Here is a 14,117-nt window from a genome sequence, read left to right as displayed (position 1 = left end):
CTCCTCTCACCTCACTCAGCTCAGAGCATCACATCAGCCCAGTGGCAGGAACCAGTGGGGAAAATTCCTCAGCACACCGCGGGGCAGCTGCTGCTGCCAAGCCCAGACCTGCAGGGCCTGACAGTCTCCCATGTGGTCATCAGGTGCAAGAAAGCAACTGTTGAAGAACTAGGTCAAGATCATCACAGACGCGCAATGTCATGAAGAGTAAGAAATATCACCACCTTCCAGCTGTGTGTCAGAACCAAAGCTTTATTTTAATATGCTTATTGTTTTCAGAACATCACTGGCAACTAGAAACTCATATGCAAGAGTGATTTTTATAACTGTAGATAAAATAGATAATGGAATTGTAACAGTAAATACACCTTAAATATAAATATACACATTGCCATCCCACACGTATAAAAGTCATGCTTTGTAAATGCTCTGTCCACACACTATCTTTGTGGGACACTGAATTTCAGGATGGATCTTCGAGGGTTTACATGTGTCCCATTAGTTATAGATACTTCCAGAGATCTTATGTAGGAGCAACACATTACAAATTTTGAAAAAAAAATTAAGTATCACAGAGCATTTTTTGAATATTTAATACTTTTGTTCTATAAAGAGTATTTCTTAAATATTACAAATGGTGAAACAAATATACTAGCTTACAGATATATACAATGTACTAATTTATACTTCAAAAATGCAGGAAGAGAAATTATATATATTTATAAATATATATAATTTTAGATCGAATGAACAATTCAATATTGCTCTTGAGTTGGTCTTGCTGTATTGCATGCATGCCTAGGGCACGCCCATGGCTTGTCACCAGATGGAAGAGGGATTGGCAGGGACAGAATGGGACCCATGGAGCCCCAAGCTTATTCCCAGAGAGCCATCTTTTAAGCAATACTTTGAGTTTTGTAACTTACTGAGGCGAGGTCAAAATCTGTTGTGTCCATACACAAGGTAGGATGTGTCCTCAAGAATCACAACTACTTATTCGAGGATGGGGCCACATAAATGCTAAAAACATCTGATTCAGTGGAACTAACTCCTCGAGCCCTGAGTGTCAGTTGGAGAGCTTTGAAAAGATTATTTTGAGATAATCATCTATACCCTCAGTGCAGTTCATAAAAAATGATCTCAGAACAAAGACCCATGACTGAGGCATCAATAGCCTTCCAGTAAACTCACAGGCAAAATACAAAGGAACAAAATGTGTCCTGAATGACATCAGATTTTCAATAATTACAAGCTTCTCACATTGATAAAATTGTAAACACTGAAAAATGTAGACATTGCCTTGAGAGGGCTAAATGAATTTCTAACTTGGATCAGGAGTAATGTGGCAGTCATGGGGAGCCTGCAAACTGGGAGCCTTGTGGACAGCTCATGGCAGACATCACATTTGACCATTAGCTTAACCCACCTAAGATCTCTACAGTTCATTTTGGCCATGAAGTCCCATTTCTTCTTCCACTTAACCCAAATCTAAATTACAAATGGATGGCATCTCTCTGAGAATGGAAATAGAACAAAAAATATATATATAGGGATAAGTTGAAAAGCAAATGTTCTAGAAAATTCAGCAATGAGATCTCACTGTGAAGGCTGTGCAACAGTCACTTGGAACAGAAGGAGCCCAGCAGAGGGTGTGACTGTTAGGACTTGGAGAGGGACTTGGTTCTGCACCAGGAGCTCTGGGTTTCCCTGATCCCCACTGGTGGCCAGGCCAGCCATCTCTACCCTCCCTGCCCAAGTTCTATTCTAGGAGGCCAGAGTGGTGGGCAGACTATCAAGCCAATGGCTTGCAAAGTGCCTCCCACACACAAAATACATCACAGAGATGAGTTATTAGCAGAGCAGAAGGGATGAGGGGAAGGCAAGAAAATCAAACCAAAAGGGGGAATTTAGGATCTGTTGAGAGCATAGAGCTGCCCAGAAGTGGCCACATCAGGAGGGGCAGGGAAAACACAGAAAGTACAGGAGAGAGTGGTGTCCATAAAGGTCCTGAACTTGACCACTCAGTACCAGCTAGCACTGCTGCCCAGCAGCCTGGAAGCATCCCTGTACTCTGCCTGCCAGGCAGGCAACAGGAAGGTGTTCTGCAAGGGAACATTCCAGAGGAAGCCAGAGTGGGATGCAGACTGGAACCAAGAGGAAAACTTATAGGCTCTGTCAGTGGGAACTTTCAGGAAGCAGCTCCAAAGCAGCCTTGATGCCAGCAGAAGAATTAGCTGAGTAGTCTGTGCTCTGCCCATGACAGAGGCCTGCCCGACCTGTCTCCAGCCAGCATGCAGCAACCAGCAGTGGTTTGAGGATGCACATGAGATTTATTCCAGAGTGAACCCAGCATAGGCCAGCTCTTAGAAGACATTTCTAAAGGAACGTGCACCATAATTGATTACTTGAACTGATTTTCCAGGAATATACTTGTTAGAGATAATAATCAAAAACACAGCAAACAACTTCTGTCTCAAAGTATTTCATTAAGGTGCAAAATATGGCACAGACGTGTCCACGTCTGTTAGAAAATGGATGTGCTTCTGGTCTTCAGAGGGCCTTTATTGGCTGTTACTCAGTTGGAGATAGAGCGAGTTATTGAAAAAAAAGATCATGTTGGAGGACAAAAAATGTCTAAAAAATAGCTACTTCAATTGCTTTTATTTAAAATCTAAGGGCTGTAAAAGTTATACCCCTCATGGGTCAAAGGAAGGAAACTTCACGTTTCTAAAACTCTCAAAATATAACACACAAAAATATTATTGTGATGTTTCAGTATTGTCACAATATCCTCACACAAACGTTTCAAATGGAAATTGAATTTTTGACAGAGTGGCATACTCTTAGTGAATTCACCATTGTATGTGAAAAGAAATACTCTAAAAGGTTAAAATGATACCTGCTAATAACTAGGCTAGTGAGGACATCCCCTCAGAGTGGCAAGGCTCACAGGTCAGCTGTATTACATTTAATTCAGTTAAAGAACCATAGAAGGGAACAGCTTTGGCCTGGTCTTCTCACCTCCTCCTGCCCCTCCCATCCCCCAGGGATGTCACTGGCTTCGGAGCAGAGGGGACGCCTGGTCTTGGGGGTTGGTGCCTGCAGCTCTGGGTTAATGTGTATAAATGCTCTCATATGTATCCAGATGGTACCTCCTGCTATCAGCAAAGCACACTCTCCTTCTGCCAGCATGAGCCTTCCTGCCTCCTGAGGGCCAAGGATGCCTCCAAAAATGGCTGATGTCCCTTGGGTTTCCTGCGATGCCAAGCGTGTTGGTTTTCATTTTAAGCATCTGTCAGATTCCCTGATTCTGGAGAGGGGGTGCTTATCGGTGGTGGTGTGAAATGCCCTCTGAGGACAGTTGGGCACATCTCAGTCAAAATGCAATATTTAACATGTGGGCGTCTGACATGCTACCCTGACGACTGCGGGTGTCACGTGGGAGGGGGAGGGGCAAAGAGGGGGGACACACAACCGTTGCTCCCACGGGAGGGCGGTTCACATGACCACGCACTTGCCCTTGAGCTTCTCTTTCCTTTTCTGCTGCTTGCTCTTTTTCCCGTCGATCTGGAGGCTCACGGTCCTGCGCTTCTCCAGGTTGAGCAGCTCCTGGAAGAGCTCCTTCACGTTGAGGTTGAGCTTGGCCGAGGTCTCCATGAAGGCGCACTTCCACTTGCGAGCCAGCACCTCGGCCTCACTGCTCTCCACTTCGCGGTTCGGGCTCTCGTCACACTTGTTCCCCACCAGCATGATGGGGATGCTCTCCACGTCCCCTTTGATCTCGCAGATTTGCTCATAGATGGGCTTGAGCTCCTCCAGAGACTGCCGGCTGGTGATGGAGTAAACCAGGATGAAAGCATGCCCTTTGGAGATGGAAAGCCGCTGCATGGCCGGGAACTGGTGACTGCCCGTGGTGTCCGTGATCTGCAGGGTGCAGATGCTCTTGTCACAGCTGATGACCTGCCGGTACGTGTCTTCCACAGTGGGGATGTAGCTCTCCCGAAACGTGCCTTTCACAAACCGCAAGACAAGAGAGCTCTTGCCAACACCACCTGCGCCGAACACGGCCACCCGGTAATCATTGCTTTGCTCCGGCATGTTGTTTGCAGGCTCCAACGATTAACTAGGAAGCACCTACCAAAGGAACCAGATGTTTGAGAGAATTAGTAAAAGAAAACCTAGGAAAAGACTGCTTTACCGTTTCTTGATAGCTTAAAGAAAAAAAAAAATTAAGTGGTATTATTTGCTTTCACTTTTCCTACATAACAATTCAAATTTCATTTTAAAATTCTCTAATTCTAAATCCAATTATAGATAACCCTCAGTTTTCAACAGGGCTGTTGATCTACTGAGTGGCTACCTGAAGTCAGTCTGTTCCTCCTTATTGGACCATGGTTCTGAGCAGCTTTGCTCTCAAATCACCCAGCACCCAGGGAAAAGATGCAAAGTCAGTCCAAGGGAGAAAGAATCCAGGAAAGGTAATGGGGAGTTGGAAACTAGTCAGTCCTCAACACACACACACACACACACAATCACAGCAGATCTTTACTGTTTAACCTCAAATGCTGCTGCTGCTAAGTCGATTCAGTTGTGTCCAACTCTGTGCGACCCCATAGACGGCAGCCCACCAGGCTCCCCTGTCCCTGGGATTCTCCAGGCAAGAACACTGGAGTGGGTTGCCATTTCCTTCTCCAATGCATGAAAGTGAAAAGTGAAAGTGAAGTCGCTCAGTCGTGTCTGACCCTCAGCGACCCCATGGACTGCAGCCTTCCAGGCTCCTCCATCCATGGGATTTTCCAGGCAAGAGTATTGGAGTGGGGTGCCATTGCCTTCTCCAACCTAAAGTGCTATGAACATTCAATATACCGGTCATAATACATAATTTTTACAAGTACAGAGAGGGAGTTAAAGGGGAGCAGAATGCAATTAATATTTACACAATGTTTATATTAACTCATGAAATCCTCACCACCCTGCAGAACTGGTGTCATTATCCCCTGCAAAATGAAGAACCTGAAAACACAAAAAGAATAGGATCATGGCATCTGGTCCCATCACTTCATGGCAAATAGATGGGGAAACAGTGGAAACAGTGTCAGACTTTATTTTGGGGGGCTCCAAAATCACTGCAGATGGTGACTGCAGCCATGAAATTAAAAGACGCTCATTCCTTGCAAGGAAAGTTATGACCAATCTAGATAGCATATTCAAAAGCAGAGACATTACTTTGCCAACAAAGGTCCATCTAGTAAAGGCTGTGGTTTTTCCAGTGGTCATGTATGGATGTAAGAGTTGGACTGTGAAGAAAGCTGAGCGCCAAAGAATGGATGTTTTTGAACTGGGGTGTTGGAGAAGACTCTTGAGAGTCCCTTGAACTGCAAGGAGATCCAACCAGTCCATTCTGAAGGAGATCAGTCTTGGGTGTTCATTGGAAGGACTGATGCTAAAGCTGAAACTCCAATACTTTGGCTACCTCATACGAAGAGTTGACTCATTGGAAAAGACTCTGATACTGGGAGGGATTGGGGGCAGGAGAAGAAGGGGATGACAGAGGATGAGATGGCTGGATGGCATCACCAACTTGATGGACATGAGTTTGGGTGAACTCCGGGAGTTGGTGATGGATAGGGAAGCCTAGCGTGCTGTGATTCATGGCGTTGCAAAGAGTCGGACACGACTGATTGACTGATCTGATCTGATCTGATTGACAATTAACTAAGAAGCTTGGAGCGGTCCTTTCATTCATCACAATTAAAATGATTATAGATGCTTTATTTTTAAGAATGATAAGAAGTGTTACTAAGATAATAGTATAAACCACTATTAATGGTCATAAAATGGAGTAGAATGGGGTTTCCCTTCAATACAAATACCACCTCTTTCCTGACATATAGATTATTAAATATCTTTCATACTGCCCCTTTTTTGGTAAGAAAGGATACAAAAACATCCAAAAAATAGAGAATCAAGCAATATCCAACATTTTTAAAATGAAGTAGACAAGTAATATGGTAATGTGAAATATGGAACCCATTTTCTCTAGGCAACATTTGCTTTCACTTTTCACTTTCACTTTTTTTGGAGTAACTGAGGGACAATAATAAAAGGCACTCCTCAAAATCATTTTCAGAGACCAGTAAAAATTAGATATAATTAGCCATGGAAGAAAATGGGTATGTGCAGCGAATGTCTACTGGCAGACAAATCAGGTCAAAGCCCAGGACAGTGATATCTCATCTCATGATTTCTTTCTGAGTTCACTATGTACACTGGCCTGCAAATATGCTCAATTAAATACTCAGCTGTTCTCGTATGCGCTTTGGAACCCCTAACCTATCGAGAAGGCAATGGCACCCCACTCCAGTACTCTTGCCTGGAGAATCCCAATGGATGGAGGAGCCTGGTGGGCTGCAGTCCATGGGGTCGTGAAGAGTCGGAGATGACTGAGAAACTTCACTTTCACTTTTCAGTTTCATGCATTGGAGGAGGAAATGGCAACCCACTCCAGTGTTCTTGCCTGGAAAATCCCAGGGACGGGGGAGCCTGGTGGGCTGCCGTCTATGGGGTCGCACAGAGTCGGACACGACTGAAGTGACTTAGCAGCAGCAGCAGCAGCCTATCGAGAAACTTGAAGAAGCATTTATATACATATATATGCACACAAACAACTGAATCTCTTTGCTGTACACCTGAAACTAACATAGCATTGTAAATTAACTGTACTTCGAGTTACATGGTTACATGTTACATGGTTAGTTACATGGTTAGTTACATTGTTACAACTTTTTAAGAAAAGAACAAAGTGAACCCAGAGAAAGAAAAAAGAAAGGTTAGAGTAGAAATTAATAAAGAATAGAAAACTAATAGAAAATAATTAATGGAACCAAAATTTGGTTTTTTGAAAATATCAACAATAATAATATTTGCATTAGATTGAAGAAAAAAAGACTCAAATTATTGAAATCACGAATGAAAGAAAAAACACTACAGATCTTATAGAAATAAAGGTTATAAGGGCATGACCAACTCCAAGATGACATGTTAGATAACTACGATGAAACAGATGCAAACTACTCAAGCTGACTCAAGAAGAAATACCAAATCTGAATAGAACTGTAATGGGATAATAATCAAAATATTATTTACAAAGAAAATGCCCAGGTCCAGATAGCTTCACTGGTGAATTCCAGGGAAGATCCCCTGAAGGAGGAAATGGCACCCCACTTCAGTATTCCTGCTGAGAGAATCTTACGGACAAAGGAGCCTGGTGGGCTACAGTCCATAGCGTTGCAAAGAGTCCAACATGACTGAGCATCTGAGTACATACACATATATACGTAAACATATATATGTGTACATATGTGTGCAATATATATGTATATATAACATAACACAATATATCAATGAAAGACAAAATCCACAATACCTCAGTAGATACAAAAAATTGACAACATTCAGCACTCAATTATGTTAAAATAAAAACAGTTGAAAGAAAAAGTATAGTCACTGAATCGTGTCTGACTCTGTGACCCCATGGACTATAGTCTCTATCCATGGAATTCTCTAGGCAAGAATACTGGAGTGGATTGCCATTTCCTTCTCCAGGGGATCTTCCTGACTCAGGGGTGGAATCTGGGTCTCACCCATTGCAAGCAGATTCTTTACCTTAAGCCAGCAATAAAAGTGAACTTCCTCAACCAGATAATGGGCATATAATGAACAATACCAAACTAACACAATACTTCATGGTAAAAGACTGAATGACTTCTCACTAAGATCCAGAAAAAGAGTATTCACTTTTAGTTTCTACTCAACATATTACTAGAGGTTTTAACCATAATTAGGCAAGAAAATGAAATAAAAGGCATTTAGACTGGGAAGGAATGAAGCAAAACTATCTCTATTGCAGGTGGCATAACTTGGTATTGCTGCTAAGTCGATTCAGTCGTGTTCGACTCTGTGTAACCCCAGAGACGGCAGCCCACCAGGCTCCCCTGTCCCTGGGATTCTCCAGGCAAGAACACTGGAGTGGGTTGCCATTTCCTTCTCCAATGCATGAAAGTGAAAAGTGAAAGGGAAGTCGCTCAGTTGTGTCCGACTCCTAGCAACCCCATGGACTGCAGCCTACTAGGCTCCTCCATCCATGGGATTTTCCAGGCAAGAGTACTGGAGTGGGGTGCCATTGCCTTCTCCGTAACTTTGTATCAATAGATAGGAAATCCTAGGGAATCCACTAAAAACTGTTAGAACTAATAAATTAGATCAATGTTTTCAGAATACAACACCATTTAAAAATAAACTATTTCCACATACTTGAACAATCTGAAATGAAGAAACCAATTCCATTTACAATATCATCAACAAGTATAAGATACTTGGGAATACCTTTAACAGAGAAGTAAAAGTACACCTCTGAAAATTATAAAATACTGTTGAAAGGAACTGAAGACCTACATTTTTGGAAAGATACACACGTTTATGTATCAGAGGACAATGTTGTTAAAACAGCAATAGTCCCTTGAATCATCTACAAATTCAGTGCAATCCTTTAGAAAATCCCAACTGACGACATAAATTGACAAGCTGATCCCAGTATCCACAGGAAAATTGAAGAGACCCAGAATACTGAACCAATGGTAACTGAAGAAAAAAAGAAGTTGGAGGACACACACTGTTTGATTTCAAACTTATTACAAAGCTACAATAATCAAGACAGTGTGATATTGCACAGGGCAGCAAATAGATGAATGAAAAACTTCAGAGTCAAGAAATAAATTCTGACTTTTACAGTCAAATTATTTTTGACAAGGATATCAAGATAATTCAAGAAAGAATATCTTTTCAACAAATGGTGCTGGTACAACTGATATTCATATGAAAAAGAAAGAAGCCTTCCTTATACCATATACAAAAATTAACTCAAAATGGATTGAAGACCTAAATGTAAGCCCCAAAACTAAAAAATATCCTAAAAGAAAATACAGGCATAAGTTTATGATCTTTGATTTGGCATTGATTTCTTAGTAGTGATCCCAAAAACATGAACAAGATTAAAAAATAGGTAAATTTTATTTCATCAAAATCAAAAAGTCTGTTTATTAAATAACACTATTAAGAAAGTGTAAGGCAACCCACAGAAAGGGAGAAAATTTCTACAAATCATATATCTGACAAGTGATTAATTCCAGAATATATAATAAATTCCTGGCATTCAATAACAACAGATCAGATCAGTCGCTCAGTAGTGTCCAACTCTTTGTGACCCCATGGACTGCAGCATGCTAGGATTCCTTGTCCTTCACTATCTCCCTGAGTTTGCTCAAATGCCTGTCCACTGAGTCAGTGATATACCTAAACACCTCACCCTCTCTCATCCTCTTCTCTTCAATTTTTCCCAGCATCAGGGTCTTTACCATTGAGTTGGCTCTGACTCTTTGCATCAGATGGCTGAAGTATTCAGATGGCTTCAGCTTCAGCATCAGTCCTTCCAATGAATATTCAGGGTTGATTTCCTTTAGGATTGACTGATTTGATCTCCTTGCTATCCAAGAGGCCTCTCAAGAGTCTTCTCCAGAACCAGTTTGAAAGCATCAATTCTTCAGCACTCAGCCTTCTTTATGGTCCAACTCTCACATCTGTACATGACTACTGGAAAAACTATAGCTTTGACTATCTGGACCTTTGATGGTAAAGTGATTGTCTCTGCTTTTTAATACACTATCTAGGTTTGTCACAGCTTACCTTCCAAGGACCAAGTGTCTTTTAATTTCATGTCTTCAGTCAAATCCACAGTGATTTTGGAGCCCAAGAAAATAAAATCTGTCACTGCTTCCACATTTGCCCCTTCTGTTTGCCATGAAGTGATGGGAAATGCAAATCAAAACCACAAGGTAAAGCAGTTCACAGACACTTGGAAGACTTTAACAAAATTCAAAATTAAAAACAAAACAGAAAACAGCAAATGTTGACAATGCTGTAGGGAAACTGGAACCACTGTGCTTTGCTGATCTGAATGTAAAGTAGTATAGCTGCTTTGGAAAGCAATCCATCACTTCCTTAAAAAAGTAAACAGAATTACCATAAGACCCAGTGATTTCCCTAATCCTACACCCATGAGAAATGAAAACACAGCCACACAAATAATTGTATGTGAATGTTCTTAGCAACACTACTCATAGTAGTCAAAAAGCAGGAGAATATCCAAATGGTCACCATCTAATTAAAGCATAAGTAAAAATATGGTATATCCATACAATGAAGTATTATTTAGCAATAAAATGATATGAAGTATTGAAAGGTGATCTAGCAAGGATGAACCTTGAAAACATGATGCTAAATGAAAGAAGCCAATGACAAAAGACCACACATATTGTCTATTTATATGAAATATGCAGAATTGCAGATCTATAGACACAGAAAGGATATTTGTAATTGCCTAGGGATGGAGTGAAGTGGATATTGGGGAAAACTGGGAAGTGACTGGACAGAGTTTCCTTTTCAGTGATGAAGTGTTCTAAAACTTACTGTAGCAATGATTGGACAACCCTGTGAATATACTAAAAACTACTAAGTTGCATACTTCAGTTGGATGAATTATATCTCAACAATGCTATCATTTTAAAAAAGACTGCATAGGATAACACTCCACTGTATATGATGATATTGTCTACTGATTCAGTGAACATTCTAAAGTTAATAGGCTCAGCTTTATTTGTAACAGCCAGATGATGGAAACAACACACATCTTCACAGTAGAAATGACAAAGAATGGAATATTCATACCATAAAAAGCAATATACTGAATTACTTTATCCATACAATAAGAAAAAGCTATGAAAAGAACAAAGAATAATACATGCAACAACACAGTCGAATCTGACAGTTGAGCTCTGCTAAGCAGCCTGCTGAGCACTAGAGATGTTGCATATTTTCAGTGGGCAGTGGTTACAGAGGTGTTAACACCATTTATAAGATGGTTATACAGATTATTCTGAATGATTTCATTCTTTTAAATTTATCACAGCGGGAGTTCCTTGGTGGTTCAGTGGTTATGACTTTGCCTTCTAATGGAGAGGGTGCAGGTTTGATCCTTGGTCAGGAAGTTAAGATCCTACATGCCTCATGGCCAGAAAGCCAAAAGATGTGGATATTGAATAATATTCCTCAAACTGAGAAGGAACTTTGAGATTAAGAAATGAAGCAGGCAACTCCATGAAGTACAATTATGAAGTTTATTGAAGGTAACTTACATATGGGTTGGATGAGGCAGATGGCAATCCAGAAGCATTCATAGCAGCACTCCACCCTGTTGAAAGGGCTACAGGGGAGTTTAAAGGGGCCAATGTGAAATATAGATTCTGATGACCAAGTGAGAAGCATGTATGCACCCATTGGGAACCAATGGTTTTTCCTCCTGGAGGTTGGTTGGTGTGTCTGTAGGGGGTTGGGGTTGGGGGTGTCTCATGACCATCTGTACCAGCAAAGGCATTCATTCCACTTTTCATGTCAGGTGAAGGCTAGTGTACAAGTTGATAGAAAACATATTCAACTTGTGAGTATTCCTTGTGAGTTAGGCAGAAGGGTCAGGAAGATTACCTGGAGAAGGGCATGGCTACCCACTGCAAGATTCTTGCCTGGAGAATCCCATGAACAGAGGAGCCTGGTAGGCTACAGTCCACGGGGTCACAGAGTCGGACACGACTGAGCAGCTCGCACTTTCACTTTCAGTTATACAGAGAAGGAAAGGGGTAGGACTGAGAACTATGACGGAGCTGCCAACAAGGACTCAGTGTGGTTCAGCCACACAGAAGGAGATGAAGACCAGCAAAGTTTCAGGTAAGTGGTGTAGGGGAGCGAAAGTCACTCTGCAGTGGGCAGGAGAGTGATGGGAATTGATGAGCTGGTTGGAAAGAAAATAAGTACAGATTCTATTTAAGGAAATTCAGGGATTAAGGAAAGGAGAGGGATAATTGGCAAAGGCTAAGGTAAGGGTTAGACAAGTGCGGAAGAATATCTACATAGGTCTGCTTCTGGGTGTCCGATGGAACAAATCTGAAAGAAAACAGGAGCCAATGGGATTCAGAATGCACACACAGCAAGTTATTCTTCAAGGAGAGAAAGAAGGGCAGGTGATGGCAGAGGAAGCCCCAATTAAACCTGACCAGGCCATTCCCAACTGCTCCTGTTATCTCAGCTTAAAAACTTTAAAAACAAACAAATGAAAAATAATATAATGCATGTACCTGGTTAAAGAAAAATTAAAATATTATAAAATACTCTTATCTACTCCTAGACCCCTTCCTTCAGCAGCTCTAGTCTCTAAGAATGGAAGCTCAATTATTTCCTGGTGTTCACCTTTAAATTTTAAATAATGCATTCATTGCTTGAATAATACATCTTAATGTCCTGAGTTACTGATTTTTGGACCATCTCTCTCTCTCTCTCTCTCTGTAAAATTAGCACTATTATCTTCCTCCATTGCCTAATTGTATCACTTATGCTCTATTTTTAAAGTAAATATCAGTATTTAAATTTTCCAGTTATAATATTTATAATTTGTTCCAAAACTTATATTGTCTTCTGTGGTTCTTCTGCAGGTTGTTTCTAAATGCTATTAATAAACAGCATTAAAAGGACTTTGTAAAGATTTTTTTACTGAGGAAGTAGACAAAATTGGACCCACTAAGAGAGAAAGGTCATTTTCACCAAACTGCTGATTGCATAATTTTCTGTGTCAGAAACACTGGGGTCTTACTTTTCCAGCTTTTTGTCTGTTTTTTGCCTAAATATTAATAATATAATTTTCGTATTTCAATTGATCATCTTAGGATTTATTTTATACTTCAGTATAAACATTACTGATAATTTCTTTTAGATGACATTAAAATTTCTGAGCTCACAGTCTTTCACTTGATTGATAGAATTCTGCAGCCAAATTAAGTTCAAATTCTTTTTTCTTTTCAGACTTTAAAAATCATTTAACTTTATCATCCAGGGTTACTGACACAAAATTCAAAGCCAGTATGATATTCTTTCCTTTGTAGGAAAGTTGTGTTTTCCCCTTCTCTTGGCAGGGTTAGGGTATTCTCTTTATTCTGGGAGTTATGACATTTCAGGATATATCTAGAACTGCTTCTTAATTGTGGTGCCTTTTTCCCGGGGTGGGGGGTGGTGGGGGTGGGAGGGGGCTGGTGTGCAGCATGTTGCTGGTTAAAAACTTAACCCTTTATGCAACTTGGGAAATTTTTCATTTGCTTTTTAAAATTACATCATCTTAATCCTTCTATCTTTTTTCTCTTTCTGAAACTTCTGTTAGATGATGAACCAAGTGTACCTGTTCCTGATTTCTCTAAAATCTTTTCCTTTATGTTGTAAATAAACTTTCTTGTACTCTGAATTTTTTCTTTCTCAAAGAAGCATTTTGTTATCAGGAAAGGTGATAACAGGCAGAATTTCAGTAAGACTATTAATTGAGATTTGTTGCTATTGTTCTTTTCTGAGATTGCAGCCATGAAATTAAAAGATGCTTACTCCTTGGAAGGAAAGTTATGACCAACCTAGATAGCATATTAAAAAGCAGAGACATTACTGTGGCAACAAAGGTCCATCTAGTCAAGGCTATGGTTTTTCCAGTGGTCATGTATGGATGTGAGAGGTGGACTATAAAGAAAGCTGAGCACAGAAGAATTGATGCTTTTGAACTGTGGTGTTGGAGATGACTCTTGAGAGTCCCTTGGACTGTAAGGAGATCCAACCAGTCCATCCTAAAGGAGATCAGTCCTGGGTGTTCCTTGAAAGGACTGATGTTGAAGCTGAAAATTCCAATATTCTGGCCACCTGATGCAGAGAGCTGACTCATTTGAAAAGACCCTGATGCTGAGACGGATTGAGGGCAGGAGGAGAAGGGGATGACAGAGGATGAGATGGTTGGATGGCATCTCCGACTTAATGGACATGGGTTTGGGTGGACTCTGGGAGTTGGTGATGGACAGGGAGGCCTGGTGTGCTGCAGTTCATGGGGTCACAAAGAGTCAGACACGACTGAGCAACTGAACGGAACTGAGATACTTCTGGTTCCATTTCTTCACTGTGGTCCTTCTCTTTCACATGGTTGGTTT

The 14,117-nt window shown here is 40.9% G+C and overlaps 1 protein-coding gene across 1 annotated transcript in view; it reads right to left on the bottom strand.

The window, feature by feature from the left end:
* Positions 1–232: 232 nt before the first annotated feature.
* The window catches only part of DIRAS2 (DIRAS family GTPase 2), a 34,524-nt gene continuing 20,639 nt past the window's right edge, over positions 233–14,117 (bottom strand). Inside the window, exon 2 of the mRNA XM_061426294.1 lies at positions 233–4,134. Coding sequence (XP_061282278.1) covers positions 3,499–4,098 — 600 coding nt within the window. The 5' untranslated portion in view covers positions 4,099–4,134 and the 3' untranslated portion in view covers positions 233–3,498. The remainder of the gene's footprint in view (positions 4,135–14,117) is intronic.

Source organism: Bos javanicus, chromosome 8 (assembly GCF_032452875.1).
Source record: "Bos javanicus breed banteng chromosome 8, ARS-OSU_banteng_1.0, whole genome shotgun sequence".
Classification (NCBI taxonomy): domain Eukaryota; kingdom Metazoa; phylum Chordata; class Mammalia; order Artiodactyla; family Bovidae; genus Bos; species Bos javanicus.
Note: the sequence above shows the minus strand (reverse complement) of the source record. Positions and strands in the feature narration are given on the sequence as shown.